At 43.8% G+C, this 14,495-nt stretch overlaps 1 protein-coding gene across 3 annotated transcripts in view; it reads left to right on the plus strand.

Annotated features, from left to right (window-relative positions):
• LOC129111722 (vang-like protein 1) overlaps window positions 1–14,495 on the plus strand; it is a 47,495-nt gene that overhangs the window by 13,630 nt on the left and 19,370 nt on the right. For all 3 annotated transcript variants that reach the window (XM_054623792.1, XM_054623794.1, XM_054623793.1), the window contains one exon: window positions 5,836–5,962. In XM_054623792.1, the coding sequence (XP_054479767.1) occupies window positions 5,836–5,962 (127 nt within the window). The remainder of the gene's footprint in view (window positions 1–5,835; window positions 5,963–14,495) is intronic.

Below are 14,495 nucleotides of genomic sequence, written 5' to 3' on the forward strand. Positions count from 1 at the left end.
CACATGACCTCTTGGAAGTTTCCGCCATGTCTTTTTTCTTTGTTTGTTTTCTATATATTCTTTGGCGCAGTGCCTTTGACATATTTAGTTGTATGTTTTAGATGGTTGTTAATGAGTAATTCTGAATTTGTTTTTAATATCAGACTTATAATCATATAAAAATGATTATAGTGTTATACGAAATAGTTCAACTATATATTATATATTTTGTCAATATTTTGCATTAGAGCCATAATTGTGTACTAGCCTCCTTCTCATTCTAACTAGAGTTATTTAACCATTTTAACCACTTTTAGGATCATGTTAGTTTTGGATTGAGTCGCTTTACTTCAGTTTTTCTCCCACAGCTCGGCTCCTTCAATCTGTCAGTTTTGAGTATTTAAATGATTATGAAATTGCAAATCTCACATTAGCAGCTGCTCATGTGGAAAATTGGTTCCTTTGATTGGTCGAATTCCAATTATAGGGCCCCAAGTAGCATTCCCATGTGACTGAGTAAGTAATTTTAAGCTAATTAATTTACATTTACACTTCCATTTGTGGGTTTCTGGATGATACGACTCTTAAAGGATCGGATTTATATTCATTTTATGTAGATTTGTAAGTTGACCGTAAAACGTTTTTCATTTTTCAATATTTTGACTGCGATCTATCGATACAGAGGGCTGTTCCCGACCATAAATGTAACTTTACAAAACAGAAAATCCAACATTTACACCCGCTTCACACTGTGAGGATCCAATTTCAACAACGGGGAGTGCAACACTATGAATGTCCTACAGGAGACATCCAACTCATCCAAATATTTAAAGCGATATCTATGACGGACGGCTTTTGTGTCTACTTTGCAGTGTGGCTGTTTGGAAAGCTAACACTTTGGATTTTTCTATGTTCGGACAACCCCTTTCTTTTGAAGCACAACCAGACCCTCACTTGTCCCTGGATTGTGTCACCTTACTCTTGGGTTATCTGTACGAGGCTAATCCTAAAGAGCAGCCGGGCCACATGACTGCTTATCACACCCAGCGCCCCTTCAACTCAACCTGGGTCACCACACCAGAATGCACTCACTACAGGGATGATTATATTTAGTGGAGCTTATCAGTCACATTCAAGTTTATTCTAACAAAGAAGCCTTCAAGCTTTGGTAGGTAATGTATTTTAGAAACCTTGTTTGTTATATATTTTTTGAAGTTCTCTTTACATCCTGACACCAATCAATATATCAAATGCTCTTACAAAAAAAGGAAAAAAGAAGCCTATGTTATTCAGCCTGAATGTAATGATTGGATGGGTTTCCTGTCTATAAACCTACATTGCGCGTCACAAGAGGCTTTCACAAACTTTGGGCAGGAGGCCAGAAGGGACTTGGCAACACTCTGGTTAGATTTAGCAACGTTTGGAACTAGTGCTGTTTGCTACTTTCATTGGAAATTAGTTGGAAAAGCTGATCTGAGTTTTTCAGTTGAATAACAGCAGACTCTTCCTGGATTCTCAACATTACCAACCATAGCTGTAATTTCTAGACCGATTTAAACTAAATATTTCCAGAATATCATGACAGAGAAAGCGTTTTTTTTAACAACCTCATCAGACAGATCACTTGATTTCTTGATCGCTGGCTCTCGCCCCCCCTCGTTTGCTTTATAACACGTTGATGGGTTTGAAAGGACCCAGCCGAGTGTGCGGTTGGTCAGTTTTCATTTGGGTCCATGACTCTACCCATTTGGCTGAGGCCGAGCCGTCCACTGGCGCTTGGACACAAAGCATTGGGCCACACAGGTGTGTGGGTCGCCCTGCCAGCCACGGAGAGAACAAATTGGTCCACAGACGGTCTGGCGTGCCACGCTTGTTGGCTCTGCTTCTCTAGCGGCGTCCTGCTATCGCTCCCTCTTTCGTTGTGAGGCAGAAAGAACGCGACTGCGAGCCACACTCATCCTCAGGTGTTGGAGTGTTCCAGGGGCCTCATTGGCACAGGACTCTGCCCCAGCTCGCCAGGCATCATCAGCCCTCATATGATCCCCTCCCCCTATCCTCGGCGTTCCAAAAAAGCCATACCCTGTTTCAGGGATCCTTCGCTGGAAGTCAAATTCCATTAATCAAATCATAGCCGAGCACGCTGTTGGAATACCAACGCGCCGGCTGCATGTTAATGAGGCAGGAAGAGGATGTGGGAAATGGGGGTGGGTAAAGGTGTGTGTGTGTGTGTGTGTGTGTGTGTGTGTGTGTGTGTGTGTGTGTGTGTGTGTGTGTGTGTGTGTGTGTGTGTGTGTGTGTGTGTGTGTGTGTGTGTGTGTGTGTGTGTGTGTGTGTGTGTGTGTGTGTGTGTGTGTGTGTGTGTGTGTGTGTGTGTGTGTGTGTGTGTGTGTGTGTTGGGAGCGAGTTTTCCAAACAGTGCGATCAACCCAGAAGCATGCCGAAGGGGGAATGAGAAAACGGACCGGGGGAGTGGAGGGAGGGGCTGGTAGACAGAGACTGATCTGTTCAAACCTCCTCCCGGCTGCCCACAGGTCTGCTTGCCGCTGCATTTCCTGTCTGAGTGCATCTGCCATTGCACATTTCAAAATGCTGTTTTTATGTCTAACTGGCATAGTATTCGCACCTTCTTCTTACACATTGTAGTCTCGCCAGTATGCCAAAAACCAGGTGTTCCTTTACCTTCTGCTCTCGACTTTCTCAGTGAGTCATGCTTTTCTGGGATACACAAACGGACATTACACATGCTTTGTCTTCAGACACACATTCACACCTTGTTTACTGTCAACCAGTGGTTCCCAGCCTTAAATACCTGCCTGTGACTGCTCATTATTTGTTATCTCTTAATATGGATGTGGGTTGTCTCCGGTTCAATCACAGCGTAATGTTATGAGGAAGAGAAGGCAAAGAAAGATAAGGGGGAAAAAAGTATTTTTCTCATTCTTATGTCTGATATTGTACCTCATCCTCTGAATGAATACGTTTATGCCATTTCTTTAATTGTTTTGTGTTCCCTCTGATTTATCTTGCAACACGGACAGTCATTTGAATCTAAAATACGGTTGTCATTTTTTTACTTTTCCCTCTCTACTTTGCTGGATTCTCATTTGTTTACTAGTTTCCTACATTTTGAGCCGAACAAAGATGCCTCTCATCTGGTGATAGTGATGTGCTTCGTGTGTGGATGAAGCATTTATCTGTTCAATTTGACAAATTGACTCTGTCTCTCTTTGCTTCGTAGCATTACTACTTCACTGCTCTTTTTTGGCGTTACCGGAAATGTCTGAGACTTGCAGCAAGTCGGTTTAGTTTATACTGAGGTTAGCCCGCTACAACAATAGCAATGGCAAGGGTACACATAAATATGGCCGCCGCTCTGACCATCCAGTTAGGTTGATTTAAATGGGAATGCTGTTCTACTCCTAGTCTATAAATTCTATTCCATTGAGGTCCCCTGAGTGGAGAAATTGATGGTTCACTAAGACCAAGACATGGAAATAAAGAACAGCATTGCTCTTGTATAGCAGTGTTTCTTTATTTTTATATTTTTTACCTTCCTCTACACTCTGCTCATTACCTTTCCTTTCCTTTCCCCCAGAGCTGCTTATTATTCTGCCGATGCTTCTAAAGGAGGATCTCTGCTTTATGCTCCTCCCCGTCTCCTCTCCTCCCCAATTAATAATCTCAATCAGTGACAGCCTTTGACGGATGATCAGTCCCGCCGGAGGAACCGTTTCTGCAGTGATGGTGATAGCCATAATAATATTTAAAGTAATAATGATAACTGTAATATATTTAAAGGCTTACATGGACCTAATCTCCTGGATTTATTCGGCTGGAACCCGTCAGTCAGTCTGTCAGTGCGAGAAGTTGCTGCAGGCTATTGGAAACAAGCTTTCTCTTGCTCTGTGCAGGTTGAAAAAACATTAGGTGCTGTTGTGATTTTCTGTGGGAAAATCGTGTCCACATTCAAAATGAGGAAGTACAAGAATAGAGGCGGAAAGCTGACAGGTTAACTCCCTTTAATGAAAACACTTCCATCCATCCAATGCAGCTCCGTCAGACTGTTCAGCTCCACTGCTGTCAGTCACACTGACTCCTCCGTTCCCCCTGCAGGCAGGATATCCTGCACATTACAGTTATGAATTGTTATTGTGTGAGAAAGTGGCGTTCAAGGGTTACCCGTGTTCGTCATGTGTAGTTCAGTATCGGGCTATTGTTGCACCAGATCTCATTGAGCTGCGTCAGACTTTCTTTATCCAAACTTTCTTTGTCTTTGTTTGTGTGACTTTGAAAAGATTAAAGCTGCTCCGATCAAAACTGTCGTGTTTATAGTTTTACAAAATTGTAAATGCAGCTTTAATGTAATTTCACATTTGTGTGACTAATTTCCATTTCAAGATACTTTTGTGAACGTTTTTTGGTCTTGAATATTGTCACTCAGAAAGTGAATATTTAGCGTTGGAAAAGCGATGTTGGTACAAGGTCAATTCTTTTCAGAATAAAGGCATTAACCAATCATGTCGTACATAGGAGGTTGAGTTGTGTCTGTATTTATGAAACAAGAACACGGAGGCTTTGTAGTCTAAACCAAGATGGCAACCTTTAATGACCAGATCCACTCCTTCTGTTCTTACCCTTCACAATAGAAGCCCCAGGCATATAATATTCACAAGTGAGTATTTTGTTTGCTTTTGTGTCTTTATGGAGAGAAGGTTGTGGAAATTAGATTTGTTACGCTCAAATGTCGCTCAGACAAAAAAAGAGAAACAACAAGCGTACAGGCGGCAGGAAACTCTATTATCATCACGGGACAACAGTATCTTTAAATGTCCTTTTTTGTCGTCTTCAGACACGCAGCTGAAAAAAGAACTGCCTGACGTCTCTTTCAGTCCCCCGATGTCCAATATGTTTGTCCAGTAATCTTGTTACAGCATCTTCAGCACGTTATATCTATATGAGATCTGACAGCCATGTCTCTGGTGTCTGTCTGTCTCTCGGTCAGTCTGAGCCACCTCTAACATTTCTCTAACACAACACCGGCTGTCATACAAATTAGACTTTTTGTAATCAGTTTTGTAGCATTTTGCTTTAAAATACTGTATGTCCTATGTCCAAGATGTCAGCAGCTGGAGGGGGAGGGACACGGATGAGGGATTAACTGTGGCTTGTTGAGCTGTTCTGTAGTAATGGAGCCATAGTGCGGGCACTGTGCCATGTGGCCACGGTGATGCTGGCTGGAGGATGTGGAGAGCCGGAGTTTCACGCTCCATGCAGGGATTAAGGCTATAAGTGCAGGGAGTCAGTCTGGCTAATGGAGCTCATATGTTGGAGACAGAGGGCCTTGTAGTGGGAGTGATGCTGTGATATAGATGGGATGGGGGGGTTTATGTGGGGTAGAGTTCACATGAACAGGAAATCAGGGTCATCGTGGCTTAGAGTGGGTTCTTTATGTGAGGGAGATTATGCGCAAAGACTAAAGAATTGACTCATATCAACTGTACAACAGTTTTCTCTGGAACTGATACAATTAGTCAATTGACAGAAAATGTATCTGTAACCATCTTTACAATCTAACGGTTTTAGCTCTTTACATATTTAAATTGGCAGTTTGTTTTAGTTTTCTTCAATTGTAAGCTAAATATCTTTGGGTTTTAGACTTTTGAAGATGTGCCGTGAACTCTGTAAAAGTATGATGGCCTCCTCGAGATGAGTAAAATGAACTAAATGTATAAAATGTGTTTGTGCTCCTCTGAGACTTCTTTGTTTCCAAGCTTGCGCAAAGGTATTTTTTTTATGTCAACATCTGTACTTCACTAACTTTTTTTTTCTCTTTTTTTCCTCTCCTATGTTTCACAGGGAGCGAAGCCGGGACCGCCACAAGTCCCGCAGTAAAGACAGCCGCTCAGAAAAGTCTGTTACAATTACCACGCCGCCCGCAGAGCCGCTGCTGGGCGACTCGTCCGTTCGGGGTGAGCAGGTCCAGGTAGGGCTGAACACAGCGCCGTCACTCCAAACCAGTCCTGCATCCAAACCCACTCTAGAATCACACATTAGGAATCACCTCACAATTCCTGTTCATTCGCCTCTACCATAGCGGAACACAGTGGCTTTATGAGAGGGCATCTATACTAGTCCGACTCTATGAGGGATTTAGAGTAGAGGAGGTTTATCAGTCACTACTCAAAATGAGTCGGAATGATTATTGTGTTCATCAGCCCGGGCTGGGATGGGCCATCTGGTATTTGAGGGCAAAAGCCAGAAGGGCCAGTCCACTTTTGGCGAGGTCTGTGACGTCACTTTCAGGAAATCTACCGGTGATAAAATATCTGCAACAGGATAAGGATGCAGCAGGTTGCTTCTCTGGCCATCACAACTTTTGTTTTGGTCAGAAGCAAACGCTGTATTTACAGAGTGGGTCAACTCATGATGAGGTCCAGTGTGGGGGGGGGATTGTTGCTTCTTATGCCCCCCCCATCGCCAAAAAATGAACCAGACCGAGCAAAAAAAAATGAGCAGCTAAGCTGTTTTTCCTGGCAGTCAAAATTCAAACTCTTCCCTCAGAAAACATGCTGACTTTGATGTTGGTGACAAAAAATGGATTATGTGATGGATTATTTGATAACACAGCAATATAAGGTAAGAGATGGATCGACAAATTATCTTTATTTACTTTCAGCATTGGTTAAACAGTAACGCCACGTAGGCTACACTCAGGATGCGTTTGTTTGGCCTTTGGTTCAGTCTGCTGACTCATATTTTCGTGTTTTTCTTGGAGTTGGATAAAAGGCAGGTGGATCAGACGGCTCCGTTAGCAGAGGTGGTTGTCTGTGTGTTGGCGTGTTGGGACGTGAAATTCTGGGTAGCACTCGAGGGATACAAGAGTTCTCACTTCCCAAACAGTCATGAGTAATAGCCAGTTTGTTACCTTCCGTTTTCTGTGGTATTTTTGTGCCAAAACACAATTAATTTTATGACCCTAAAAGAAAGAAATGATATGATAAAGTCATGATAAACAGCATTTCTTCATATCAGTTTGTTGTTAGAAATAAGGATATTAATTAAGACACCATATTTGCTTTGTTCAACAGTTTTATTAAGCTTTAGTTGCAGACTGAAAAATGATATTAAAACAAACAAATGTTCAGTCTTAAGCGAATAATTCTTGGAGTTTTAAGTGTTAACAACCAGGGAACCTGTAACTTGGGTCAGCTACGTTCATCAGTGCATACTGGCATTATATCCTGTCAATAATACTGGAAACAGCATATAGTAATGTTGCTTAGCTCTCTGAGTCCCTCCATACTTGTTCCAGGGAATGGGTCTAATTGCTGGTGTTTATGACTGTAAGCACCTGTAAGCGCTTATTCCATTACCATCCCACAGGTGGTAAATGTAGTTTGGGGTTTTTCCCATGTGCGTTTGCACAGTTAACAGCAGTCTTAACAACATATATCATCATCCTGTTTGTAATTGGACGTAAAGTATCCGAGCCCTGTTTGTGACTGTCTCGTACATGAGTGAATTGGGCTTTAAAGGGATAGTTATCATGTTTTGAAGTGGTGCTGAATGAGGTACTAATCCATAGTCAGTTTATACCTACAGTAAATGGTTGCAGATGGAGAACTGAAGCCGTTATTTAGGATCTCTTCAAAGCCACCAGACACCATTGTAAAAAATGTAATTTTACCTCGCAGAACACAGGATCGTGTGCCGTTCTTCGTCCAACGTGGCTTGAAAGCAGGAACTTCATCACATGCTGCTGGCAAGAGTCAAACACAATTTAATGAAAGCAGAGATTTCAGCACACTGACAGCCTCTGCTTACCCAAAACTGACCCCAACTTTACAGCCAAACAACTGTCTGGAACAGTGGCCCTCATCAAGTGTTCGGCTTAATCCGCTGAAGAAAAAATGATTACAAACACTCCCGGACCCTCCAACGTTCGCCGGCGTCTACTGACCTACTTGGCGCTCACTTTCCGTCGCCGCGGCAAGACTCGGTAGCAGCCGTTCTTCTTTAGTGCGTGTCTAATTTTAACACATGACAGGATTTGCCACAGAGCACAGCCATCCTCTGTGTTCATTCGCTCTTCATGTCTTATTCATGCAGGCCTGCAGTGGTGCTGCTGACAGGGCGGGGAGCGTTTTGGCTTCAGTTTGGAGTAATCAGGGCCGGCGACTGCACTGCGAGAGCGGCTCAGCACAAATCCCTGCGTGTGCACTCCGGTCCCCGTATGTGAATATTTAGCGTCAGTCTCGTCTCACAGCGTGACCCGGGCGCAGTGCTGCCGCTCATTATTTCCGCTGCTGGGACTTAATCAAGGTCTTGGCTGACGGAGCGGCACATCACTGCGGGTGGGGATGTCCTCCTGATCCCCTCATAAAAAAGTTTCTCACGGTTGTGATGCATTAAAAAAAGAGGAGTTTTGCTTTGAAAGGTTTTGGAAAGCACAAATGGAGATTTGAGATTAATGCCACGCCAGCTAGAGAATTGTTCAGACCCTGCTGTCCAGAGGTGGTGTTTGTGTGTGTACATTTCTTCACTTTGCAGGAAGCATTCTCAACATGCAGAACACTTATCAAAGCACATTCATAGGAGCAGTGTGGCTGTCTGAATGCTGATTGTGAAGCCACAGCCTGCAGCTGGATCACAAAGTTAAACCCTGTTTGTTTAATCAAGCCTTCATATTATAAGGGGGTTATGGATTGGACTATTTATTGGCTGGGACCAGTTGCCAAGCAACCAGCGGGGATTCTAGGAAGTTGCTTTGTCTGTACACTTTTTTTTTTTTTTTTTTTTTGTGTGGAATCTATAAATGTGATATAATGAGTTAATGAATTAGCTTTAAAGGTACTGGAAGGTGGATTATGTCACATTTTCTGACCTTTTCTAGCTGTTTCCAGTCTTTATGTAAAGCTAAGTTAACCAGCTTCTTATCTAACTCGTGAAAGTGAGCGAATAAGTGTATTTCCATAAATGTTTAACAATTTTAAGCTTGGGTATAAACTGTAGAACACGTCTTATAGAAAAAACTATTTTTTTGATGGGAATTTTTGTAAATTTCTGCGCCCACATGACGACCAATTCTTCACCCGTTTAGTGTATTTGAAATGGGATTTCCACACCGCTTGTAAACGAGGTTGATGGTACAACCCTCAGATTTGCTTGATACGTTTGATTTAAGCTCTTCCAGCAGGTTGCTTGAATTCCAGGACGCATGCCAAAGCTCCGGGCTGTACGTATCTGTGAATGTGAATAACACACTTCAAGTGCTCGTTCAGATGTGAAGTCTTGAAGGTGGGAACGAGGTGGCTCCAGCAGATGTCTGTGCCAAGTTAGATTTCGCCTGCTGAGTGTTTGTAAAGGACAATGGACTTCAGTAGGTGAACAGACACTTAATAATGTGAGGAATTGGGTCGACCCGTCCCGCTGTTGTTGCTGTATGAAACCGGATATTGGAGAGGATAACGAGAGGCTGATGGGAGCAGCGTCGGCCGATGCAGCGCGGCAGCTTAGCGGCTCAGGAGTGTGATGCACCGCTGCATTGTACGAGGTGTCAAACAAGAGAAATGCGATATGTTTAAACCACCAAAGCATTCTTTGAGAGTTAACACCTACCATCCCAACAAGCAGAGAGAGAGAGAAGTGGAGCTGGGTTTATTTTTAAATGAGCAGTTAAAGGGAGCTGCTCCCCCCCCCGTCTCTGCCAGCTGTTGTACAGAAATCAGTTGCTTTCTGGCAATGAAATGTTAAGACACTTTGGCTCAAAATGCACTTGAACCTGTCTTATCTGCGTGGCTGGCATGTGATTGCTCAACCTTTTGTAGCTTACTTCCAGATTTAAGACATTTAACGGCCTATAAGATAAGATAAGATAAGATAAGATAATCCTTTATTAGTCACACAGAGTTCTGGTGTTTCTTCTTCGTCATCTGAGTGACATCAGTGACTTAAATATACAGCAAAGGAAAGCAATTGTCGCTCTCTGACTGCAGTGTTTGCTTACTTAAGCTGAATTCAGAACCAGCATGTTCTTCTTCTCACCCCTCTGTGTCGCACCCCCCCGTCTCCTCTCGTCCTCCCTGCAGCTCAATTAACCCGATTAGACTCAGCCGCTTTGCGATCTCAGCCGCTCGCTCACTCGAGCCGGACCTCACACTAAACACCCGTTTGGGGGGGGGCCGGGGGCAGCCATGTCGGGCTCTTGGAGGAGGCAGAGCGCTTGTGTTCATGTTTGGCATCGCTTCCCCGGGGTGAGTGCTTCCTGGCTCGGTCTCCCGTGAGACGGGATCCCGCGGCGCTTCATGGTTTTACTAGTGCTTTGTGTGTGTCGTAAGCTGCGTGCCACTGCCAGGCTGCAAGCCCTGTGGGTGGGCAAAGCCGGAGAGAGGGAGGAAGAGAGATGACAAGAAGGAAGGGGAGTGACATACAAATGTACTTTTGGGTTCAAGGTCGTTGCCTTAACCTCTGCGCCACCAGGGCACCCGTTGGAGAAATGTAATAGCACCCTGAGTTGAACTTTATGTGAGGTCAGCACAATCAGAGAATTCTCCCTGAATTTCTGGCTTCGCTTAAGTCTTGAAGAGAATTATTTTTTTGTTTTTAAGCTGTGGTTAAGTAATAACCTATATGACCTTGTGATTTGGAAGACACAAAATGGCACGGCATCATCTGTGTCTTGACAAACATTGTAGTTCCAGAGGCTTGGAGACGTAGCAGCTACTCGCATGGGCACTTGGGAAACGACTGTTACTGCTAAGCTTTCTAGCACCTTATGTTTTTCTCATTGTTCACAAATCTCTTAGTCCATCTCTAAATATTTAAAAACAAAATCACAAATGTAAATTCATTATTTTTATTACATAAAGACATTTCCGTAAACAGCTGGGCCACTGCAGTTTTTAGTATGAGTGACTTAAACAGGAGGAAATATTGCATATGTTGAGAACTACTCTCAGCTTCGGATTAATACAGATTTGGTACAGATTTGGTGTTTTAATTGCGGCAGGATTGATAATGTGGGGTCGAGTCAAAATAAAATGCAGTGTGTGTGTTCATGGTGATGCAGGAACGTGTGTCCGAGGGCAACAGTTTGGCTCGTTGATGTGTAGGGATGTCACAACACCATCAGTTTTGTCTTTAATACCAATACCAGTGATTTCCTTGTTACCCAATTTGATACCACTATAAAAAAAACACAGCAAAAAACACTTAGAGCTAGTGGTAGGAAGTTAAACAGGTCATAATTCATCTATAATATTTTGATTATATTGCTGTGAAACCATCTCCTGGATTTATTCAATTTGAACGCATCATAACGAAACCCAATGCAACCTCCGTTAGCGTCAGCTGTTAGCTCAGATATCGGCTCTGGTGATTTGTTGGCTTAGATAAAGACACACTGTCAGGTTGTTGTGTTCTGCTGTTGATGATCTGGTTTGGTCTTACTCCCCCCCCCCCCCCCCCCACACACACACACACAGTTAACACACATGCAGCCTCGCCAGTGGCAGCGCTGCGACGCCACAGTGCTCACTGGGTCAGAAGTGATGCATGGAGAGTGGCGCTGAGGCAAGAGGCGAGAGGAGAATGAGAGAGAGGAGAATAAGAGGATGCCTGGAGGGAGAGACCGATAAAGGGGAGGGAGGAAGGAGAGAGAGGTAGTAAGTGAGGAGGAGGAGGAGGAGGAGGAGGAGGATGGGTGAAACCTTTGGAGTACAACGATGGCACCTAATTGTTGTTGTTTACTCTCCTCTCTTGACTCAAATGTTTATGTACTGTACTCCTCCGGTCCTCCTTCCACCTCCTCTACTTCTCCGTCCATCCATCCATCCATCCATCCATCCCATACCCCCCTCCCCTCCATCCCTCCTGCTGTCAGGACATCCCATGTGATCATCTCATCACCCAACTCCTCTCTTCCTGCTCTCCGCGCTCCATCGCTCTTTCACCCTTCTCCACAGAGCCCCTCACATTCTGTGGCAAGCGAGCGCGCAGTCCCATACGATGCCTCCTGAGGCATGATGGGAGAGATTTCTATATAAAGCCGAGTCAGGGAGGTCACACACACACACACACACACACACACACACACACACACACACACACACACACACACACACACACACACACACACACACACACACACACACACACACACACACACACACACGCTCACTCTGGCATGTATCGGGGGAAAGGAAGCACAGAGACGATGTTACAGCGAGCTGGGTTGAGGTGAAGTTTCGGGTGAGGATTTTGGGGATGCAGTCACCGACGGTGATGGAGGCGGGAGACGAGGTGCTGCAGGTGCTCGAGGTCTGCGAGACCATAGAGGAGATAAGGGAAGTGATTGTCACCACCATAGAAGAAGACTCTATTTCTATCTCGCCTCCAGTGGCCAGCTCTGGAGCAGGGACTAAACCAAGCCAGGTAAGAACAGAGAGGTCCAACATGCAGTGACAAGTGGAACTACAGAAGTTGTTATTCCATATAAACACTTAAGGACGTATAGTGCTAGCTGCTCATGGATGTACAGCCCTTTATAGAAATGGGTTGTGCGACCCAGGAAGCTTTTGTGAGATTCTTTGTGGAGAACCTCTGTTTTACAAACCTGTCGATTAAATATACGAAATGATAATGTTAGTCGACTAAGAATTTTTGTGGTCCAGGACGGGCCCCTTAAGGCAGGTGCCTCCTTATAGTGTTGTTGTCCTGTTTTGTCTTTACTCCAGCAAGCACACAATGGTCTGTATTTATCTAGCAGCTAAAAGGGAAAGTCACAATAAAGCTATTTCTTCCATTTATCTACAAATGCTCCTGCATGCTAGAGAGCTCCAGTGGTCTCTGACCTTGATCCTGTATGAATGCAGTGAACACACTTTTTGGGCGTGAGTGCAACATAGAACTGGTCAGGATGAACCAATTTGTCAGTTTAAAGGTAATTGTTCAAGTCAAGAAAGTTGCAGTTTGCAGCCATTGGTTGACTCATTGATTAGTGGATGACGTCACCTCGGCTCAGGATGTTGATAGTCGCTCTATGTAATGGAGTTGCGCAACAATTATGTTTTTTGCATTCATTTGAATGGCCAGGTCCTTTTATTTTTCATTGTTAAAATTTTTTTTTTTAAACATATCTTTAACCTCCATTGCCGTCAACCACAGGCCTAGAGAAAAGTGGCAGCCCTAATGGAGATACCTCCCACACTTAAAGATAAAAGTCGGTGTCTTGTTATTCACTGCTCTCGAGATAATTTCAAGTTTCATTCTACAATTGTCTCCATCAGCTCTCACTCTAATACTACATAATCTTCACATCACTTTCTGGGTTTTGCTAAATTAGAAGTTCTCTATTCCCCTCACTGTTACCTGACATTCTTGTGAATAATCCATTTCAACCATACTGCAATTTAACCTCTTTATGGAGTGCTGCTCAGCTGCCAGCCTCCCATTGTCTCGCCGTCACTCCTCTATCCTTCGCATTAGTCCGGGAGACTTTTTTCCCTTCCTTGTCCTGACATGTTCTTGGCAGCATCGCATGCCGTCCACAGTTTAAACAAAGGTCGGTTTTAAATGGCTGCAAGGAGCTCTTTGGGGATGCAATATTTTACACACCACACACACACACACACACACACACACACACACACACACACACACACACACACACACACACACACACACACACACACACACACACACACACACACACCTTGCCTCCCTGGAGTGAGTAGAGTGCACTTGTTCCTGCTCTAAGCGAGGTGCTTTGTTTGCAGCCCACTTATGGTGGAACAACAGAAAACAGGCTTTTAGTGGATATTTGATTTACGGCGAGAGACAATGGCTGTTATTTATACTCTGATGGAGAAAGAATGCATTAAAAACTTAGCTGAAAGCTTTGGAAATGCACGCTAACTGGCATGGCATGTTATTGTTAATAGCCAGTGTGCTATATTTACCTGCTCAGAGGTATTTTTCGTGATAAACCACTGAAAGGCTTAGTGATAGTTATTGTAGTTCTAAAGAATTTCTACAGGTCGGTATAGGCAAAATATTCAGCTCTCTCAGATTTTTAACCGCTAAAATGTGTTGTATTCAAAACAGAATATTCAAAGCAATTTTTTGGCAAAACCGATGTAACTGTCATATAATTAACAAATCATAAACAACCCAAAGGGCTTTGACCGTGCTCGACAACATCAGGAAATCCCTTTCAATCCCCATAAGCAACACGATGCATGCAAACAAGTGGCTGTGTGCAGTTCAAATGTCTTGCTGGATGTGTTTAAAGCTCAGCAGCCACTGTATCATGTTGCAGCACTTAAAGTTTTGCAGCCGGGCCAACAATTCATCAAAGAAATACTTTGATGGCACATTCTGCCTCTTATCGAACCGCCCGCTCAACAGTTTTTAATGATGCCGTATCTTTTCCCGGGGCGGGTGCGGTGGAGAAAGCGACTTGGCTGTTATGGATGGTTGCCTCAGAGATAGATCGCTGCTCTTTTTATACAAAGTAT

The sequence above is a fragment of the Anoplopoma fimbria genome, chromosome 22 (genome assembly GCF_027596085.1).
Source record: "Anoplopoma fimbria isolate UVic2021 breed Golden Eagle Sablefish chromosome 22, Afim_UVic_2022, whole genome shotgun sequence".
NCBI classification, from domain to species: Eukaryota; Metazoa; Chordata; class Actinopteri; order Perciformes; family Anoplopomatidae; genus Anoplopoma; species Anoplopoma fimbria.